Here is a 21,957-nt window from a genome sequence, read left to right on the forward strand (position 1 = left end):
ATCATATAACATCATAAGCTTAAACGTACAGAATAAGGATAGGTAGAAATAAAATTTAATATTTATCAACTTACTTCTTCTCGGTAAGCGAAGAATCTGTATCCGACGAATTGCTATCACCTCGTTTGCGTCTCTTCCGTCTTAATTTCTCCTTTTCTCTTCTTAAATCGCTTTCTGAATCGCTTGAATTCTGTTTGGCACTTGAAGCTTCAGAAGAGTCAGAATCTACATCCGTTATTTTGACATCTGAATCCGAATCTAAGATTCTTCGTGCGCCTTTCTTCTTCTTCTTCTTCTTCTTCTTAGATTTCAATCTTTCTTCATCAGAATCGCTGCTGCAAATAATTAGAGATAAAATTGTACCCAGTTTCTAAAATAAAATAAAACAAGGTAAGTTACTTACTTATTTTCTTTCGATTCATTTGCAATTTTTTTTTGTTTCTTCTTCCATTTTTCTCTCTCGGATTCAGAATCAGTATCGGAGAATTTAGTTGTCAGTAGCTTGTCTCGCCTCCAATCGCTTTTGTCTTTCTTGCTCTAAAACATTTTGGCCAAAAACAAGAGTTTATTTATTGCAAAATTATATAACAGATACATAACAGATACGATATGATAATTAATAATTGAAAAGCCATGTTTCTATTCTAATCAATGATTTTGATTTCGTGACCAGTGATTTTCTTCATGTCTGTGAAGTTGGCCCCCCTTTTTCAAAATTCGGAAAATTTTATTAGAGTTCTGGATTCCCCAGAAAGAGTTCTAGAGTTCTCTGTAGTTTTTAAAAAGAGTTCTGTCATTTAAAGTGGTGAAAACACCATTTTAAAAATGGGGGGGCTAACTTCACGGCGCCCCCCATTTAAAAAAAAATGAATTTTTTTTTGTAGTTCCGGATAGATTTCGATGAGTTCTAGAGTTCCCTATAGGTTTTAAAAAGAGTTCCGTTCAAATAAGCTCAAAAATCGATGTCAAAGTTGAACAAAAAATTTCCACTTTTTTTAAAAAATCAATTTTTTATGGTAGATTCAGAAAGATTTCGACGAGATCTAGAGTTCCCTATAGGTTTTAAAACGCTCCGACCAATATTTCAAAAGTTACAGCCCCTCAAAGTGCCGCAACTCGAAAATTTTCTAAGTCCCAAGGGGTAATTTTTTTTTTTTGAAATCGGCAGTTCTCGCTGGAGTTCTGGTGGCCCCCCAAAGAGTTCTATCGAAAACTATTAGGGTCTGAAACGATCCGACCCATATTTCAAAAGTTACAGCCCTCCAAAATGCGCACCCTATAATAAAAATATTTTTTTTCCGGAGTTCTCGCGAGAGTTCTGTTGGCCCCCCAAAGAGTTCTATCGAAAACTATTAGGGTCCGAAACGATCCGACCCATATTTCAAAAGTTACAGCCCTCCAAAGTGCGCAACTCGAAAATTTTCTAAGTCCCAAGGGGTAATTTTTTTTTTTTGAAATCGGCAATTCTCGCTGGAGTTCTGGTGGCCCCCCGAAGAGTTCTATCGAAAACTATTAAGGTCCGAAACGATCCGACTAATATTTCAAAAGTTACAGCCCTCCAAAGTGCGCAACTCGAAAATTTTCTAAGTCCCAAGGGGTAATTTTTTTTTTTTGAAATCGGCAGTTTTCGCTGGAGTTCTGGTGGCCCCCCAAAGAGTTCTATCGAAAACTATTAGGGTCTGAAACGATCCGACCCATATTTCAAAAGTTACAGCCCTCCAAAATGCGCACCCTATAATAAAAATATTTTTTTTCCGGAGTTCTCGCGAGAGTTCTGTTGGCCCCCCAAAGAGTTCTATCGAAAACTATTAGGGTCCGAAACGATCCGACCCATATTTCAAAAGTTACAGCCCTCCAAAGTGCGCAACTCGAAAATTTTCTAAGTCCCAAGGGGTAATTTTTTTTTTTTAAAATCGGCAGTTTTCGCTAGAGTTCTGGTGGCCCCCCAAAGAGTTCTATCGAAAACTATTAGGGTCCGAAACGATCCGACCCATATTTCAAAAGTTACAGCCCTCCAAAATGCGCACCCTATAATAAAAATATTTTTTTTCCGGAGTTCTCGCGAGAGTTCTGTTGGCCCCCCAAAGAGTTCTATCGAAAACTATTAGGGTCCGAAACGATCCGACCCATATTTCAAAAGTTACAGCCCTCCAAAGTGCGCAACTCGAAAATTTTCTAAGTCCCAAGGGGTAATTTTTTTTTTTTGAAATCGGCAGTTTTCGCTGGAGTTCTGGTGGCCCCCCAAAGAGTTCTATCGAAAACTATTAGGGTCTGAAACGATCCGACCCATATTTCAAAAGTTACAGCCCTCCAAAATGCGCACCCTATAATAAAAATATTTTTTTTCCGGAGTTCTCGCGAGAGTTCTGTTGGCCCCCCAAAGAGTTCTATCGAAAACTATTAGGGTCCGAAACGATCCGACCCATATTTCAAAATTAACAAACCTCCAAAGTGCGCAACTCGAAAATTTTCTAAGTCCCAAGGGGTAATTTTTTTTTTTTGAAATCGGCAGTTCTCGCTGGAGTTCTGGTGGCCCCCCAAAGAGTTCTATCGAAAACTATTAAGGTCCGAAACGATCCGACCCATATTTCAAAAGTTACAGCCCTCCAAAATGCGCACCCTATAATAAAAATATTTTTTTTCCGGAGTTCTCGCGAGAGTTCTGTTGGCCCCCCAAAGAGTTCTATCGAAAACTATTAGGGTCCGAAACGATCCGACCCATATTTCAAAAGTTACAGCCCTCCAAAGTGCGCACCCTATAATAAAATTATTTTTTTTGAAATCGGCAGTTTTTGTGGAGTTCTGGTGGCCCCCCAAAGATTTTCTATCGAAAACTATTAGGGTCCGAAACCGATCCGACCCATATTTCATTCAAAAGTTACAGCCCTCCAAAGTGCGCAACCCTAAATAAAAATATTTTTTTTTGCGCATTTGGAGGCTGGTAAAACTTTTGAAATATGGGTCGGATCGTCGACCCTAATATTTCGAAGAAACTTTACAGACTCCAGCGAAATCGCAAAAAAATTTTCCCCGATTAAATTTCGAGTGCGCACTTTGGAGGGCTGTAACTTTTGAAATATGGGTCGGATCGTTTCGGACCCTAATAGTTTTCGATAGAACTCTTTGGGGGGCCAACAGAACTCCAGCGAAAACTGCCGATTTCAAAAAAAAAAAATTACCCCTTGGGACTTAGAAAATTTCGAGTTGCGCACTTTGGAGGGCTGTAACTTTTGAAATATGGGTCGGATCGTTTCGGACCCTAATAGTTTTCGATAGAACTCTTTGGGGGGCCAACAGAACTCTCGCGAGAACTCCGGAAAAAAAATATTTTATTATAGGGTGCGCATTTTGGAGGGCTGTAACTTTTGAAATATGGGTCGGATCGTTTCAGACCCTAATAGTTTTCGATAGAACTCTTTGGGGGGCCACCAGAACTCCAGCGAAAACTGCCGATTTCAAAAAAAAAAAATTACCCCTTGGGACTTAGAAAATTTTCGAGTTGCGCACTTTGGAGGGCTGTAACTTTTGAAATATGGGTCGGATCGTTTCGGACCCTAATAGTTTTCGATAGAACTCTTTGGGGGGCCAACAGAACTCTCGCGAGAACTCCGGAAAAAAAATATTTTTATTATAGGGTGCGCACTTTGGAGGGCTGTAACTTTTGAAATATGGGTCGGATCGTTTCGGACCCTAATAGTTTTCGATAGAACTCTTTGGGGGGCCAACAGAACTCTCGCGAGAACTCCGGAAAAAAAATATTTTTATTATAGGGTGCGCATTTTGGAGGGCTGTAACTTTTGAAATATGGGTCGGATCGTTTCAGACCCTAATAGTTTTCGATAGAACTCTTTGGGGGGCCACCAGAACTCCAGCGAAAACTGCCGATTTCAAAAAAAAAAAATTACCCCTTGGGACTTAGAAAATTTTCGAGTTGCGCACTTTGGAGGGCTGTAACTTTTGAAATATGGGTCGGATCGTTTCGGACCCTAATAGTTTTCGATAGAACTCTTTGGGGGGCCAACAGAACTCTCGCGAGAACTCCGGAAAAAAAATATTTTTATTATAGGGTGCGCACTTTGGAGGGCTGTAACTTTTGAAATATGGGTCGGATCGTTTCGGACCCTAATAGTTTTCGATAGAACTCTTTGGGGGGCCAACAGAACTCTCGCGAGAACTCCGGAAAAAAAATATTTTTATTATAGGGTGCGCATTTTGGAGGGCTGTAACTTTTGAAATATGGGTCGGATCGTTTCAGACCCTAATAGTTTTCGATAGAACTCTTTGGGGGGCCACCAGAACTCCAGCGAAAACTGCCGATTTCAAAAAAAAAAATTACCCCTTGGGACTTAGAAAATTTTCGAGTTGCGCACTTTGGAGGGCTGTAACTTTTGAAATATGGGTCGGATCGTTTCGGACCCTAATAGTTTTCGATAGAACTCTTTGGGGGGCCAACAGAACTCCAGCGAGAATTGCCGATTTCAAAAAAAAAAAATTACCCCTTGGGACTTAGAAAATTTTCGAGTTGCGGCACTTTGAGGGGCTGTAACTTTTGAAATATTGGTCGGAGCGTTTTAAAACCTATAGGGAACTCTAGATCTCGTCGAAATCTTTCTGAATCTACCATAAAAAATTGATTTTTTAAAAAAAGTGGAAATTTTTTGTTCAACTTTGACATCGATTTTTGAGCTTATTTGAACGGAACTCTTTTTAAAACCTATAGGGAACTCTAGAACTCATCGAAATCTATCCGGAACTACAAAAAAAAATTCATTTTTTTTTAAATGGGGGGCGCCGTGAAGTTAGCCCCCCCATTTTTAAAATGGTGTTTTCACCACTTTAAATGACAGAACTCTTTTTAAAAACTACAGAGAACTCTAGAACTCTTTCTGGGGAATCCAGAACTCTAATAAAATTTTCCGAATTTTGAAAAAGGGGGGCCAACTTCACAGACATATTTTCTTCTTATATATTCTATCTATTGATGTTTTTTATTAAACAATAAAAAAATATCTTACATCTTGTTTTGAAGTTTTCTCTTCAGTCTTCTGCTTTTTTTTCTTGTTCTCTACTGTTTTATCTTTATCATCATTGTTTAGATTATCATCGCTGTCCACTGCTACTTCTTTTTCTAAATTTAAATAAACATAACATAAAATATTTGTGATAAACTACATCGCACCCCGAGAAGAATACTGTCACAACTGAAAAAAAATTGATTTTGAATTAATCTCATAAAAGTATGCCTAAAGTGTTAACTATGTGCTATAATAGTGTAATAAATCTATATGTAAAATTCGCTGCACGGAGCAGAAGGGTCGTTATTTTTTTTACCGATTAGTTACAATTGCAGTTTCCTAGATGAATAGTGTCATAGTGAACTGACAAGTCGTGACCTTCAAGAAACAGTATACATTTTATTATAACAAAATATCATTATTGTGATTGCAGTTATCTCACAATTCAAAAAATTGAATTAAATTTTTCTCTCTTTTGAAAATCGTGAATTTTGTAGTTGAGACAGTATTCTTTTAGAGGTGTGATATGTGACTGCATAATATAATTATTATATGTGATTTAATATTATATGTGTGTGATTAAATAATATGACATTGAGTTATTTTTAACATTAAAAGGTTCAAACATAAAAATTAAGAAACGTAGCTAAACATTCCTTTCAGCAAGATTATTAGATTTATGAGAGACCTAAATCAATCAATAAAACCAGTATCACAATAATCTAGTGTTTTAATATCTAATTATAAATATAAAAAAATAGATCTAATTATTAAAAGTCGTTCGTTTTTATATTGAGAAATCAACAAGTACATAAATTGTAGAATTTTTAATGTAAAATATCTTGATGAATTAAACACTAAGAGTGCAGGTAGATAACACAAACTTATTTCTCATTTAAACCTGAATCAATTTTAGTAAGAATCTTATTTGTGATCTAATTTTATATAAACTCATTGAATTAAAGGTTCAAATTATAAGTTTTTTTTCAATCTTCTTTTCAAAAAAATCAATACCAAGTGTGCTGAATCGACAGTAAGTTGTGCCATATACTTTGAACGTTTCATATTTAAAGAAAGTTTTATGCATAATAATTCTATTTCCATTAATATCAAATTGCTTACCGCTTGAATCAGAGGTATTTAATAGATTCTCTTTCGCGACTCTATCTGCCTCTGACATTAGAGCTTCATTAGACACAGGTATATCGTTTACTTTACTTATTTGATGAGCTGATTCTTCGATATCAGTATCAGAATCCATTTCTACGGTTGGTGAGATATTGTCATTCTCTATTCTTTTCAAATGATCCATCAAAGATTCCTCTTTGGCTTTTGCTTTTTCCATTTGCTTATTTGAGCTTCTCGCAATTTTTGAGGACGAATCATCATCCGTCAACAAATCGGAATCTTTCTTTGCATTTTTCTTGCGGCTCTTTTCAAGTTTATCCAAATTAATAAGACTGTAAAGGATAATGGAAATAAGGTACTTTGGATAATAACCAACTAATACATAAGTTAAATTTGTCACTTGAAAAATTTATTGTATAATAAGGATGTCTATTTCACTCAAAACAAGTTTGTAAAATATAATATCCAGTTCACGATATACAAAAATTTTAGTCCGCAGAAATTGTAGGTACTATTTATATAAAAGTATATATAAATAAATACATTAGTTATATATTACAAAAAAGTGAAACATTTTTCAATATAATTGATCCAAAGAATTGTCGATTTGAAAAAGCGTTTATTATATGAGTAAACTTGTATTCATTATACTTTACAATCGTGTCAAATTAAATAATAAATGCCAGTTAAATATGATTAATTATGCTGTTAATAAGCACGCTATTCTGCATTTTTATCCTATATAAGTTCGAGTTTTTTTTCTAATTAATAAAGAAATTTTAATTTTGATAGAAAACTCTAAATTTTATACTTCTGTACATATCTGCTTACAAATTTTACAAAATAAAAATTCTTTATTCAGAGTACGAATGAAAAAAATTTCTATACTTTGTGGCTGTGTAATTGGCGTATGATAGAAACAATACATCGGAACATTTTATAAATCGTTCTATAGTAATAAAAATAATGCCAATAAACGCTAATAGTAGATTTATTATCATTATATTACCAAATTTTCATATGTGATTTAGTATGATATAACCTCATGTAAAGTTAAACTTTACTACTTTATAATATAATCATACCATAAATCCTAAATAAGTATATAAGTCTATGCGATCCACTTGGCGCTCTAAATGCTCTTGGAAACATTTCACCCTTGTTGTTTATCAAATGTTAAAACACAAGGACAAAATGATGCTCTGAAGCGTTTGAAGTGTCTAATGGATCGCACTCTATATAAGTTATATCACAAGTATCACATACCTACTTGAAACAGTTACAACTCTAATATCAAACAGAAATTCAAATTATGTTAAACGTTCTAAGACAATAGACAGACGTTTTACAGAAATTTCTTGATACCTTTTGAGTGCCTTATGTTCCAGATACTCTGTTGACTTTCCTAACGCACGTGAATGGCATTTAAGAACTTCTGCGCTTAATCGATTTAAATGAACTTTGCAGGACATTCTCAATGTCTTATCATTTTTGTAGTAGTAATTTTTGTCGAGGTTAAGTCTTCTCTTCTTTAATCTAGTGACTGCAGATTCTCTATCAAGCTCATAATTACGTTTAGTGCTCTTCGAAACATTTGCCATTTCGGGACTGGAGATTTCACTGGAAGATGCCAGGAGCGACAACTTCGCTTTGGTATTTTTTTCAGAAGAATCTGATTCAGACTTCTTGTCGGTGAGTTTTTCCGACTCCGATGATAAGGGCGTAGAATCGTCTGAATTTGATTCTAAGAGAGCTCGCTTGGCAGCTCTTTCTGCTTTGGCGATTTTAGCATCCTCATCTGACGAACTCTTTTTTTTGCGAGATTTCTTGTCCAATCGATTATCACTTTTCTTTTCAACTTTAGTTTTGCCTTCATCAGAGATAGTATCCTTTTCATCGGTATTCGCCTCTTTTATAAATGTTGAAAGCATTACTGTACTAACGCTATTAGAATCATCATCTTCCGTTTTGTTCTTTTCAGTTTGATTAGTATCGTTTGTGATTTTTAAATCTTCAGTTAGTTTAGCTACGTTTTTATCGGGCAATGTGTCGGACGTGTCAGAATCTGTTGCCAGCAGAGCTTTCTTTGCCAATGCTTCGGCGTCATCGAGAGATTCATTGTCGGTGTTCGTTTTTCCGTTTGTTTTTGAGTCGTCATGAGCTTCCTTAGTGGCTGAAGGTGCCATTTTCTCCTGAGCAATTTGATTTGATAAATCTTCCTCTTCTTTTATGTTATAAGACAAAAGAGACGCCCTCTCTTTTTCGTCTGGAACTTTATCTTTCAAGGCATCTTTGCAAGGATCTGAAAATTTATCTTTAGATGTATGCAAAAGCTTTTCTTTGTCACAATTTGTTTCTATTTCGACTTCCGTTCTGTTCTCTCCTGCATCTTCAAAAGATGTGTCGAACAAATCTGTTGACTCGTTGATCATATTTCTTTTGCTTGATTGACCTACTTCATCATTTTCCAATGTCCTTTCCTTGCAGTTATCTCTCGAAGGAGAATCTTCAATTTCAGTTTCGTCGTTATAAATATCAGTATTCAAACTTGCCTTATCATTAGTATTAGTATTTTCATTTGTCGGTTGTATCTTGTTGTTATTCTTATTGCATTCTGAAAGTAGTTGCTTTTTACTTGATCGTTCTGTGCTGGTCTTCTTCTCTTTTAAAGTACCTATTACAGGAGAGATGGCTAAATCATTCCTTATATCCATGTTATCTTTATCGTTATTCTTCGACTCGTCCACTGACATTCTATTTTCTTCCTCATCGGTGTTAGTTCCATTGTTATTTTTCGTTCTTGTTGTACTTGCTTTGCTCTGAGCTGCTTGCATTTTCTGCTTCTTGCCTGTTTTTGTTTTGTTCGCTGAAAAAATTTCCTCGCTGTCACATTCAGACACAGCCTTATTTCCGCCCTGCTCATCACCGGAGATGCGTATATCCTCGTCCACCGTGCGTTTTTTACATTCTTCTGAAGACTGTTCATCATCGCTAATTTCTTTGTACCTTTTCGTAGCAGATTTTTTCCTATTCTTAGACCACAACTGACAAGAAGTTGTTAAATCCTTTCGCTTTTCCTCCAACACCGTTTTCAAGTTATCAATTATTTCTGCGGACTTCAGTATGAGTCGCTCATCTTCTTTACCATATAGCTGCTCTATACTTTCTATAAACATCTGAAAGTCTGAGCATTTATTTTTGCAGTCCTTTAAAATCTTTTTTATAACATTAAAATTCTGATCCGCTTGTTTGTCGATCTGCTTTTCGCTCTTATCATTCACAGAATTTTTTACGCTGGGTGACTTAGTATGATCTATTTCTAAGTCTACCAACTTCCTCCTAGAGAACTTATTGCGATTCACCTTTTGAAGTTTTTTTTTCTGAAATTCTTTACTCGAACTATTATCCGAATCATCTTCCTGAATATTAGAAAACCGCGAATTCGACGACTTGTCACGTTTTCGTTCATCGTTACTACCGTGTGATGTCCGACTCGTTTCCGAACGTTTCTTCCTACTTCGTTTTTTATGTTCTTCGTCCTCGGATTCACTAGTCGAGTCATGACACCTCTTCGCTTTATCCTTCTTTGCATTATAAGAATTCTCCATTTTCTTATTCTGTTGTCTAGTATCTTTTGAAATTCTTTTGGATACATTCGACGCTCTTTTCGTATCGTTCTCGTCACTTTCACTATCAGAAGAATGTATACAATTACTATTCATTTTACGTTTCACTATTTTTTCAAACTTAACATTACGTTTACTTGTACGTTTTTCTGTAATCGTTTTTGACGATGAATCAGTAGAATCCATCGAATCACTAGATATTGTGAGTCTCTTTGATGGTCTTTTTTTCATAACGGATCTTGAATCTTTCTGCACGTTTCGATCGCTAGAATCGAATTTGTCGCTTTTACTTTGTTTATCTCTTTTATTCGAGAATACAGACGAACTCTCGCTGGATGAATCTGTTAGATCTATTTCTATTGTTGTTTTCTGCTGTTGTTTCCTTGGGGTGGAACACAGTGCCGCGTGGGCGTAGTAGTAAATACACTGGGTACAGTATAATAAAAGTATTTATTCTCCCAAGTATGACCGCTTGCTAACTAGTACCACTAGTACAGAGCTGAACCAGGAATGGCTTCCAGGCATGAAGAAGGGCGTACGCAAGCGCCGCGCAGTCACGTGGTCTCCTTTCGTAAGACCTATTCGCATGAGCCAATCCGAGGCTCCTCGCAGATGCATGTCCGAGGCTGACATGCCGCGCAGTGGCGCGTTAATATGAAACGCCACACAACATCTGCCAAATGGAACTTTTATCGTGATTCGTACAAAGATTTTTAGTATCTACTTTCTGCATGGATCTTGCAGAAACGAATGACTTTGTAGAAGAATCGTCATCCTCTCCATCGCACAATGAATGCAAGACTTTTTGCACTTCTCTGGTTTTCTCCACACGTTGTACCTAAGATGGTAATATACGTTTTTCAATCTTGATGCTTTTCTTGTTACCCTTTCTGAAACAGAAGATCCATTCTACATGTATATATCTTCTCTTTTTCCAGACGTATTTGAAGTATTGTGTATACATGCATATCCCCCATATTCTTCTTTAACTTGTTTATTCTCGAACTTTTAGTATCTGTCAGCCAGTCCTGTAGCTAAAAAACGCGAGATTCTATTTTGTTCTTCAGTTTTGCACATCTTGCTTATACAGAACTTTCTTCTTCTATCAAATTATGTTAGAACAGAACGGACTAACAGTATTAATAAAACATTATAAATTGTACATTAAATTACAGAATAGTGCATATTGCATGGTATACTAAGCATGCAACTTAATCTATACAAAAATTACTAAGTTGCCAATACTTCCAAAAACTTTGATATTTTAGTTTTGTAACAAAAATAGTAATGTAACAATAGCTAGCTATGCGTATCTATGTTCTATCCACATATACATAACAAAAATATTATGATAAATACATATCAAGACATTTAAGAAACATAAATGTATACATGTGTCAGAAATAAAAATGGACATTTTTACAATTTGCAAATTTTACAAGCAATATTTATATGCTTGATACTTATATTGTACTCACTTGGGAAGAGAATCCAATACAGCAGCACATATGCCTCTCAAGTCCCAAATTGGTTTAGAATTACATGTAAAACATTTCCAGTCTTTTTTTGCTGCATCCAGCAGTGATGAGTTCACATTCCTCTTTATACATCCCTAAAAATATAAAATAATTCATAATCATGTAGGTATACTATCATGTTTGAATGATTGATATACTTATTAAGTTATACTCTGAATACATTACCTTACAAAATGCCGAAAAGCAGTCTTTATTACAGCACACGTTTAATTTCTTGCTCTCGCCACATATATAACAATACCTTTTAACTTCGTCTTTATCAAATTTTCCCTCTATATTCTTCAAGTGATTCCAGCATACCTAAAAAATAAAAATAATATAAAATTACATAACATTGTATAATTAATATACAATCAACAAAAAAGAATCTATTCAGTTTTGGGGTTTTTTTTACTACATTAGGCTTTAAATATGAAAAGCTATAGAATATCAATGAGTATACAACATCTTACCTTACACAGCAGTATTCCAATGACAGGATTAGAAAAGATTTGTTTTGTCTCGATATTTAATTCATTGCCACAGGCTGTACACACTATTTGCTTATCTCTGATAATTCTAATATCTAAATTAAAGTGTACAATTCTATATTATTATAAAGCATCTTCATAAATAAAATTCTGCAAACAGAGATATGTTAATGTGGTAACCATGATTTTTTTTTAGTTTCTGATAAATAAATATATATGCATAAGACCAATTGTTTATCAAAAATTAAAAGAACGATCATGATTGATCTTTCCGTTTGCATAATTTTATTCAATGACAAATATGTATATGTATCATTGTATTTAAAGTTTATGTATAAATTGTACGTATTGCCTATTGGCACGATTAACCCACCATGAAAATGTTTCTCGCGATAGGCAAGTTCTTGTGGCGTTGCCTTAATTCTTCTCTGAAAAGCGATGCAAAGTGTACATGAACGATATATGAATTGCGACGTTGAATGTTGCTAATATGTCTCTCGCGCAACAAACTTTTACATTATACATGAAGTCCCTGTAAAGCTAAGGACAAATTGACGAACTTCAGAAGAGACAAGAAATATCGCGTTACGCGACGGAATTGCAAAATACGAGATAGTCGCAAAGAGGTTAAGAGCAAAACACAGAAAGCAAAGAACACATTGTAGATCAACCTTTAGCAACACTACGATAGTTGTCACGATCGTTTCACATTGTTTTACAGTCGGCCGTTTATACTTTACGAATTCAATTACAATCTCGACTCTCGACTACTGCCCGCGCATTTTCGTCAAGGTTACGAGAAAACCCCGCGTTCACAATAAAGACATCATCGTAAATTTACACGTGCCAAATAACATTTACGCGTGATACTTTCGGCATCGAAATTAAAACGTCTTTTTCTTGATAAATTTCGGAACACAGCTACACAAAAAAAAGAAGGTATTTATTTAGAATAGCTACTGCACCTCAAATATCGATGAAATTAGGCTTAATCGATTCGTTTTTGCATAAAACGAAAGAATCTGGCAGAAAAATGCGGCGGTCTGCCCAACGAAGCGAGATATTTAACGTTAAAGTTGACGACTCTCAGGTTATGAAACCTGTCATACCGACGAGATGTAGCGACTGTGGTAGCGACATGAACATGCCCCGCGGCCACATGCGCATGCTCTGTCCGCTCTGTGGCCACATGCGCATGCTCCGTGTCCGCACGCGCATGCAAAAGTGCGCGAATTTGAAACGTATGCATACTTATAATGCATAAATATAAATATGTACTTTTTATATACGAACTATTCTCTGCTTTAACAAATTATTTGTTAAATAATTTGTTAAAGCAGAGAATAGTTGGTATATGGAAAGTACATATTTATATTTACAATGAATAGTTGGTATATAAATATGTACTTTTCATATATACTACTATACGCGTATGATACGATTAAATACTGAAACGATTTGATTGGCTGACGCAAGTTACGCATACGCATCTTACGCCCCATGTGAAACCAGCCTTTAGGGCTGATGTTTAGGGCCAATTTCACCAACCACGGTACGGTTAGTTTAACCGACGGTTAAAGTTAGCCAGGGCTGCATTCCAAAATTCACTTTAGTTAACTAAGGCTGCGGTTCAGTTGACGCTACAAATGCTTCGAAGCATTCCTCTTCTCTTTTCTTTCAATGAAGAAAGAAAGAGAAGAAGAACGCTTCGAAACATTTGTAGCGTCAAATGGACCGCAGCCTAAAATGCTATAGTGTACGTGACGTAAACTATAGATTTTAGTTACCCAGAGTGAATTTTGGAACGCAACCCTGTATGTATATCAATATCAATCAATATTGGTCGGCGTTTTTTGAGACATTCGCCGACTTCAAGTCGACTTTCGTCCTTAAAAAAGTCGACTTCTCTGCCAAGTCAGTTTCGGTAGAAGTCGACTTCCCGCCAACGGACTGATTTTCCGTAGAACGCACGAAGAATGCATGAACACCAGTTCCTTCATTTCTGGTGTTCTGAAAGATGGTTCAGAAGGGAGAGGTCACATTCAATAGGTCTTAATTATCGATGATAATTAATAACACACCATACCTAGCCTGTAAGCATGTTTCCACTTGACCTTATCCTGATCCTCTTTTAGATCCGCCATACCTGCAAGAACTATCTGGCGCAGCAATTTCGCTTCCATGTCGGTTTGGTAACGGCATTCTGTAACAATTCTTGTTGTAGACAACCGTCTCAAACATATTGCAACGTACATACAGTCAAATTCCAGTATATTCTGATCTAATCGAGGAAGTCAACGGGAAGACATGCAATGATGACGACGACGACGACGACGTTTCGTCGTGGCGGTGGTTGATAGCGCGGCGCTTTTCGACGTCTTATCGTGTCCTGTATTCCTCGCGGCATGTATTCCTTGCAAATTGCTGGAAAGCTCCTAATTTATTTCTATTTCGATAAAGGTCTCGCTCGGCATTTTTGCTGCATTCCAAAACTCATAAAAAAATGTTCCAAGCTTTTCATCACGAGACTTCAATGAAGAAGTATTATCTTTTTAATGTTCATAACTTTATTTATAATGTCAATATATAGTATACAATAATCTTTCTCAGCACAAAATGATACGTTAAATGTAATTAATGTAATTGTTTTTATATCAATGCAAATAAAGTAAATGCTTTTATACACATTCTTGCGACTTATTTTATAATCCTAATAAATATTAATTATCCTGAAAAAAATGAGATACGAGATACATATAAATATGTGCAAAGCTGAAATAATTTATACTATTTCTTGAACTTCTTCCTTAAATTAGCTTTTCTCTTTTTCTCTAACGCTTCCATACGCATATCTTCTAAATCTTCGATATATCCTACAAATGTTTAATGTTAACATTAACAAGCTATACATGTATTTTACAAAATACTCAAGATAGAAATAAATACCCATTTTTGAAGATATTAATTCTTCTTTTAGTTGTTGCGCATAATTACTTTCCATAGCAGTGTCATCTTCATCATCAATATTTTTATATCTTGTCCTATCATAATGAAATATCTCACTAATATGCTTACTGTAATTGTACTCGTTGTTATCTTCTGGTCCATCATCTATGAAATCGGCCAAATCTGAATCATCTTCCTCATCATCATAGATGCATCCTGTAAAATTAAATACATTTCAAGTGATTAATTATGTGATCTTTGACGAAACTCTTTCATTGTATCGCATAATTATAAGTAAACTTACTTTTATTGGATGTTTTTCTAACGACTGTTTTTGATTTCAAAAGCTTAATATCAGGTGGTGGAGATTGTTTTGGTTTACTATTAGCTAATGAAGATTGCAACTTTAAATCCGAAGGTGGAAATTGTCGCGGCTTAATATCCTTGGATGATATTTGCTTATTTATAGATTTGGGTTTAGTCAAATTTAATTTATTAGAGGGCTGAGATTTAATGTCCTCCAATTTATTTTTACTTTGCGCTAACTTCTTCTTTTCTTCCTCGATAACGCGTCGCATTTCTTCCAGTTGTTTTCTCTCAGCTTCCAATTTCTTCCGTTCTTCTAATAATTCATTCTTGGGTGAGTTTTTGTTTGAATTTGATTTTTCGATATTATGTTTATCGTCAGATTTATTAGTAACTTGTTTAGAAATGGTTGTTGTAAATTTGAAAGTACTTTTATTCAACGTTGAATTTGAAATTACAGATTTATCACTAGCCTTGGGAACTTTGTTCAATTGCATTTTATCAAGTTTGTTGGGTGTACTTGTAATGCTTGTTTTTTTAACTTCTAAATTTTTCTTCTCACGTTGCTCCTTTCTTTCTTTTTCCTGTATATATTCCATTTTTTCACGCTTCGTCATCGGTCGTTCATTTTCAATCTTTGGTTTAACTTCTATAACTACGGGTTCATGTTGCTTTACTTCGGCGAGTTTCAAAAGTTCAGCAAAACCCATAGGCGGTGGCAGTGATTTTCTTTTTACCTTGGGTTTTTCATCCTTAGGTTTTTCATCCTTGTTTTCTTTAACCTTGTCTTTAACTTCTTTGCTGTTCTTCTCTACTTTTTCATCAACTTCAGTTTCTTTTACATTCAAAACGGACGATTTTCTCTTTCTTCTATGTCCGCTACTATCTTCGAGTTCTTGTTGTTTTAAAGCTTGTTTTACTCTATCCTATAACACATAAAATAACATTTGGTAATTGTGTACATGAAGGGGACCCCTTGGATGACCTTGATATTTTAGTATGTTGTCAAGGTCACCCTCCTGAGTGACCTTCAGAAGGTTTCAGCCCGCGCTCGTTATTCGTTAAAAAGTTATTAACAAAAAAAAGTTTAGAAAATATAGCAGCTATTTTGAGTATTGGAAGGCATAAATGACTAATATATATGTCGAAATAGTTCACGCATACACTTTCCACGCGAAACGAGGTGTCACATGGGTTCGTGGCGTGCTTTACAAGCTTGTTTATATATATACATAAAATTATTAAAAAAAAAAAATTTGAGAAACGAGGTTGTAAAACACGCCACAAACCCATATGACGACATTAGTGAATATGCTAATTAATGAACGTGCAATTGTATAATTGTGAAACTAATGTTTATTAGGATTTATATAAATATATTTATTGAGAAAGTTTGACAGAATCGTCAATTTCGAGCGGATACATAACTGCAATCGCGCGAAAAAACGCCTCAATACAATCTTTGAACTCATACTGACGTTTAAAAAGAAATTCTGCAATTAGTTATTAAAGCAGTGAATCGTTGCTTTCGGCTTGAAACGAGGTCTACAATTCTATGAACATCGTATAATAATTTCATAGAAAACGCGTGGACTCGTGGATGGTGGAACTGAAAACACCAATTTACTGCTTTAAAAAACTTTTCTTTGTTCATGCATGTATTATTTCGACATATATATTAGCCATTTATGCCTTTTAATACTCAAAATAACTGCTACATTTCTCAAATCTTTTGTTAATAACTTTTGAATAAACAACGAGCGCGGGCTAAAACCTTCTGAAGGTTACTCAGGAGGGTGACCTTGACAACATACTAAAATATCAAGATCATCCAAGGTAGTCTCCTCCATGTACACAATTACCATCTATTTCTTTCCATCAAAAGAAAAAAGCATACAGAAACGTGGAATCAAAAAATAATAGCTATTCTTAAACATTTTCGTTTTTCTGAAATTAGTTGTCTCAAGTCTTAATATAATAATAGTAATACACATGTAACAAATATTGATAGCTTTATAGATAAAATTTCTTCTTATATTATACATTTCAAAAAGAGCGTAGTTCCGTACAAGAGCAGTCAGTGAATGGTGGTAATGTATTTCAAGGATCCATATTTCAATTACGCTTACATTATATCATAAAATTTACTCGAAACATTTTTCTTTAATTTTTCACAGAGAATATACCTTTGTAGATGCAATATCTTTTGCCGTTCTTGCTTCGCTAGTACTAAAAATTGGCTTTTCTGGAGGTAAACTGTTATATTTGCTCATAAACTGATTATACAGTGCAGAAGCTGCTTGGGATTCATATCCATAATCGTCTTCATCAGGTTGAGATGGGCCTACAGAGTGATATTATTTTATATAACTAACTTGTAATGTAATGTAATCAATTATCATAATATAAGTTATAAAAATATATTACAAATATATATTTTAAAGATATACCTCGAGCAATCAGTTGTATCATTTTATAATTACATAAAAATAAAGTTCCAAATACCAAGCACAAAAACTAATTTTATAGACAAGAAAGTTTCCAATACTAATAAAGTATCATAAAATATATATAATAAGAAAAAAATATAAATAAATAAATGACAAAAACACAATAAGAAGAGACATGAGAAGTTAAGAGAACAGTGTTGTAGAAAAATAATAGAGCAATATCATATATAATCTAAACTAAATGTCTTTTACTTCATGGAATAAAGTAAATTATTGTAATTATTGTTACATTGTGTTTAATCATATATTATATTTAATAATCATTTGACATCATTTAAATAACATTTAGTATAGAACAAAAAACAAAATGTATTACAATTCAACAGAATTGTGAAAAAATGTGTACAATATGTACATTAAAATGCGCATAAAAATAGTTTCGTTTGCAGAAGAGAAAAAATAAAGCAACATGCATATGTGACTTGCATTAATATGATAAATATAAATAAGATCACGGATCTATATCACTTCGAAAAAAATTTATAAATATTATGAAGACCGAGAATGGCTGTAGCACAGATTTCATACTTATGAGTCATCTAGATTACTTCAAGATTATATGGCTGACCTTAAAGCATCCATCGCCGCGCAAATCCACTGTGAAATTGTTCGGCCTCGATTTGGGATGATGGATAAATAATGTATTGTATTGCTCGTATATATTACAACCTGTGGGCAAAAATATTGCCCATTATGGATAAGATTTTTCTGCCGATCAAGTTGATATTAAGTTTAAGTTATATTATAATTAAAGGTCAAGCTCGTGTGTGTCAAATAATAATAGGTTGCCGGCCAATAACGAGCAATGTTAGACGTTAAAATTCAAAATTTATTAATTTAACATTACAAATACGTTTCGGCAACACTGTGCCTTCCTCAGCCAATTTTAACAATTAATTGAAATGCCACGAATCATGTGTCAAGAGTAACAAATTTCCACATCGAAATTTACATACAGATAACATTGAAATCTAAATTATTACATACTGATGAAGTCCTTAAAGTATTGATAAGGTGTATACTTGCTGAACAAAAATTCGGAATCGTTGTGTATCAATCTTAATTAAACGTCGAATGATAAAATCCATGATTAATTCCTCAGTCGGCAGTGAGAACGAATCGAGTCAATCTGTGATTTTTTGTCCGTCACAAACAAGAGTCGATAATTACGATGAAAGTGTAAATGAGACCATAGCAAATTCGAGTTAGTAAAGTTTTCAGAAAGAACTGTATCGTGTCGAATCTTGTGTGTGACTAGAGTTTCTAGTCGATAGACTAGACGATTCGTTCTCACTGCCGACTGAGGAATTAATCATGGATTTTATCATTCGACGTTTAATTAAGATTGATACACAACGATTCCGAATTTTTGTTCAGCAAGTATACACCTTATCAATACTTTAAGGACTTCATCAGTATGTAATAATTTAGATTTCAATGTTATCTGTATGTAAATTTCGATGTGGAAATTTGTTACTCTTGACACATGATTCGTGGCATTTCAATTAATTGTTAAAATTGGCTGAGGAAGGCACAGTGTTGCCGAAACGTACCATTTGTAATGTTAAATTAATAAATTTTGAATTTCAACGTCTAACATTGCTCGTTATTGGCCGGCAACCTATTAAGTTTAAGTTATATTATATAAATAATAAACTATCTGTTATTACTCTCGTCAGTTTGCCTTGTACATCATTATACTTTATAATTTTATTATTTTACAAATTGCATAATATAAAGATTTACTTATTTCATTGCTTTGGTATTTAATAACACTGTTATTTTGGTACTTAACAGTACTATATTATAATTTTTGAATTATATTTAAAAAAAGGCTATACATTGCAAAAAAATTGTAAACAAATAAAATGAAAGTCTCTTGGTATTTTCATTTGGAACTTTATTTTTACATTTTATTCCAAACTTGTCCCCTCTTCCAATAATATATAAATTGTACTTAGAATAAAAATGTAAAACAGACCTTATTTAATCCTTAAGAAAAAGGTTATCTGTAATCACATGGTATTACCTGCGATGGTAATAGCCGTATTTTCATTGTCAATGGCATCCTCAATCACTGACTTGTTCGCCGCTTTACACACTTTCAAATGTTTGTTTATTCGATTCTGAGTCTTCTGATCACGTAAAGCTAAAAGATTCTGAAAAAAAAAAACCAAGTATAACTTGTTGATATCTGATAAATAATATTATTGTTTTCGACAAAAAGAGTCAAGTACACGCGTTAAAAAAGCTATTGTATAAAACAAATGTTTATTTAAAAACATTAAAAACCAGAAAATAATTATAACTGAAAATTATTTTAAAAAATATTAAGAAGAGAAATATATTACAATCTTATTGTTTACATCTATTTCTCTTCAAAAAAAGGTAATGATATATCATGAAGTTATCTAAACTAAAATAAAATGTACGTAACTCTTTCATAATTGTTTTATCATAATTGCTCTCTCTCTCTCTCTCTCTCTCTCTCTCTCTCTCTCTCTCTCTCTCTTCATCATAAAAGATATTATATTCAATAAAGTATATGATCCTATATACTGTACAATTGTCAAGCCAAGAAAAACGTATGATATTTCTATCAAAACGGACATAATATCTTTTTATCTATTTCCATGGAAGTAAATAAGAAATGTCTATTAAGAAAAATGTAGGATATTTCCATACAAAATTCTTGAAAATATAGATCAAATCAAATCCAAATCAAATACAGAAAATCAAATACAAGGTTTTTTCAAAGAAAATAAATCATAACGCAAAACAAGAAATTATTAAAGCAAAAAATATTTAACGCAAAAAAATTGCTGCAGCTAAGCTTAAAATATCTGCCTTACCGTTGCGCCGATAATCATTTATATTAATAATCATACAAAAAGAGTGTAAAAAAAAAACGTAAAACAATATAAATAAATTATTCATCAATGCACGAAGTTTTTTACAAACTTACTTCCTTTTTCCTTCTTTCTTCCAGGGCTTTCTGTCTCTCTTCCTCTTCCTTCCGAGCTAAAAATTTCTTAATATTATTGGAAAGGGTTTTAGATTGTTTAGACTGTTTCTTTGGTGGTTCAAATTTTGTTTGATAACATGGAACGGTCTGTTGAAAAATAAATAACGTTGAAGTGAGGATAATCTAAAAACCGATCGAAAATTCTTTTCGCCCAGATGTCTAACCTAAACTGACGTTACCTGTCTACTACTACGTTTACGCGAGCGTTACTTCTGTAGTAACTTACGATAATTTCTTCGCGTAAACGGGATTTTGTAGTAACCTACGATAATTTACTCCGCGTAAACGAGTAAATTATCGTAAGTTACTACAGAAGTAACGCTCGCGTAAACGTAGTATACGTCAGCTGTACACTTTTGACAGTATCCGATTGTAAATAAAATACATTATATACATATATAGGTATAGGCCTGTTCATTTTAATTGAACTTCTCGCACAGTTCATCTATTCTCTTTTTCTTTCCAATGTGAAAAGAAAAAGAAAAACCGTGCAAAAAGTTCAGCTAAAACGAAAGAGCCTTAAGTATGTAAAAAAAAATGGACTAACCTGTTTCTTCGTTTCGTTCTTTTGTGCGACGGAGATTAGAGTGCCGAAATCCATTTTATCGGCAACGATAAAACAAGAACAGTAAGCAAAAGAAATCGCAAATTTGCCTTTACGAAAATATCATGTTTTATGTCAACAGATATTCCTCTTCAATTCGGTTCAATCAGATGGATTAATTACACTACAGGCACGTCGGCGATATTTTAAATGTTCCAAATGCTTAGACGAAAAAAGAAAAGGAACTTTCGATAGTAAATGACAATATCAAAAACTTGATCTCACTGTCGATAAGTGCTCCGAAAGTTTTCTCCACAAAGTTATCACGTTGCGAATAAATGCCTCAAAAGTCTCTCTACAAAAATATTCAATCACATTGCCGATAAATACTCTAATTGCACTTAATTACGCGCACCAACGGTGATCAACGACAATTGATGGGAATGAATATGAATAATAGTCTCCTACTTATATAGAGCTCTTGAAAGAGAATCCTCCATTTTGTAGTATATCGAAAGTAGTCCAGACCATGGTGGAAATATACATGTGATCTGTTTTCTGTCGCTGCACTGCTGAACTAGTGTAGCCTAGTACAGTAAGTTAGAGTGAAACAAAATGTACTTGTTTCACTCTAACTTACTGCACTAGGCTGCACTAGTTCAGCAGTGCAGCGACAGAAAACAGACCTCGGTGTGCTCAGGGTGCCATTACATGGAGCGCGGAAACGCGGAAACGCGGAAGCGCGGAAGACCAAATTTACTAGATTTCCGTCGATCCGTTCCGTCTGTTTTAAATGCCTTATATTACATGGAGCATATTTTGAGCGGAAAAGCGGAACGGAGAATTATA

General features: G+C 34.2%; 2 protein-coding genes and 1 long non-coding RNA gene across 3 annotated transcripts in view; 1 reads left to right on the forward strand and 2 right to left on the reverse strand.

Annotated features, from left to right (window-relative positions):
- The window catches only part of LOC143905688 (uncharacterized), an 18,043-nt gene extending 5,119 nt beyond the window's left edge, over positions 1-12,924 (reverse strand). The window contains exons 1-9 of the mRNA XM_077421240.1: positions 12,151-12,924; positions 11,760-11,872; positions 11,473-11,607; positions 11,248-11,381; positions 7,509-10,659; positions 6,138-6,475; positions 5,016-5,128; positions 404-537; positions 75-335 (exon numbers count right to left, since the gene is read on the reverse strand). Coding sequence (XP_077277366.1) covers positions 75-335; positions 404-537; positions 5,016-5,128; positions 6,138-6,475; positions 7,509-10,000 — 3,338 coding nt within the window. The 5' untranslated portion in view covers positions 10,001-10,659; positions 11,248-11,381; positions 11,473-11,607; positions 11,760-11,872; positions 12,151-12,924. The remainder of the gene's footprint in view (positions 1-74; positions 336-403; positions 538-5,015; positions 5,129-6,137; positions 6,476-7,508; positions 10,660-11,247; positions 11,382-11,472; positions 11,608-11,759; positions 11,873-12,150) is intronic.
- Positions 12,925-13,335: 411 nt separating this feature from the next.
- LOC143905699 (uncharacterized) lies at positions 13,336-14,464 on the forward strand. Its single transcript, XR_013259291.1, has 2 exons — positions 13,336-13,826; positions 13,913-14,464. It is a non-coding gene; the product is annotated as an uncharacterized LOC143905699 (long non-coding RNA).
- LOC143905693 (protein SPT2 homolog) lies at positions 14,322-21,685 on the reverse strand. Its single transcript, XM_077421257.1, has 8 exons — positions 21,577-21,685; positions 21,112-21,463; positions 20,505-20,651; positions 19,569-19,698; positions 17,216-17,373; positions 15,028-15,955; positions 14,724-14,939; positions 14,322-14,650 (listed from the first exon to the last, which is right to left on the reverse strand). The coding sequence occupies exons 2-8, from the start codon at positions 21,163-21,165 to the stop codon at positions 14,565-14,567; spliced, it is 1,719 nt and encodes a 572-aa protein (XP_077277383.1). The 5' UTR covers positions 21,166-21,463; positions 21,577-21,685; the 3' UTR covers positions 14,322-14,564.
- Positions 21,686-21,957: the final 272 nt, after the last annotated feature.

The sequence above is a fragment of the Temnothorax americanus genome, unplaced genomic scaffold (assembly GCF_048541705.1).
Source record: "Temnothorax americanus isolate GAGA-0224 unplaced genomic scaffold, ASM4854170v1 Scaffold66, whole genome shotgun sequence".
Lineage (NCBI taxonomy): Eukaryota > Metazoa > Arthropoda > Insecta > Hymenoptera > Formicidae > Temnothorax > Temnothorax americanus.

Excerpts from the sequence above, each read along its gene's own strand:
- LOC143905693 (XM_077421257.1), bottom strand. The coding sequence starts at position 21,165 with ATGGATTTCGGCACTCTAATCTCCGTCGCACAAAAGAACGAAACGAAG. Across the intron at positions 19,699-20,504 it reads AAGAAAGAAGGAAAAAGGAA|AATCTTTTAGCTTTACGTGA; the intron begins GTAAGTTTGTAA and ends TTTTTTTTTCAG. Across the intron at positions 17,374-19,568 it reads TACGGCTATTACCATCGCAG|GCCCATCTCAACCTGATGAA; the intron begins GTAATACCATGT and ends ATCACTCTGTAG.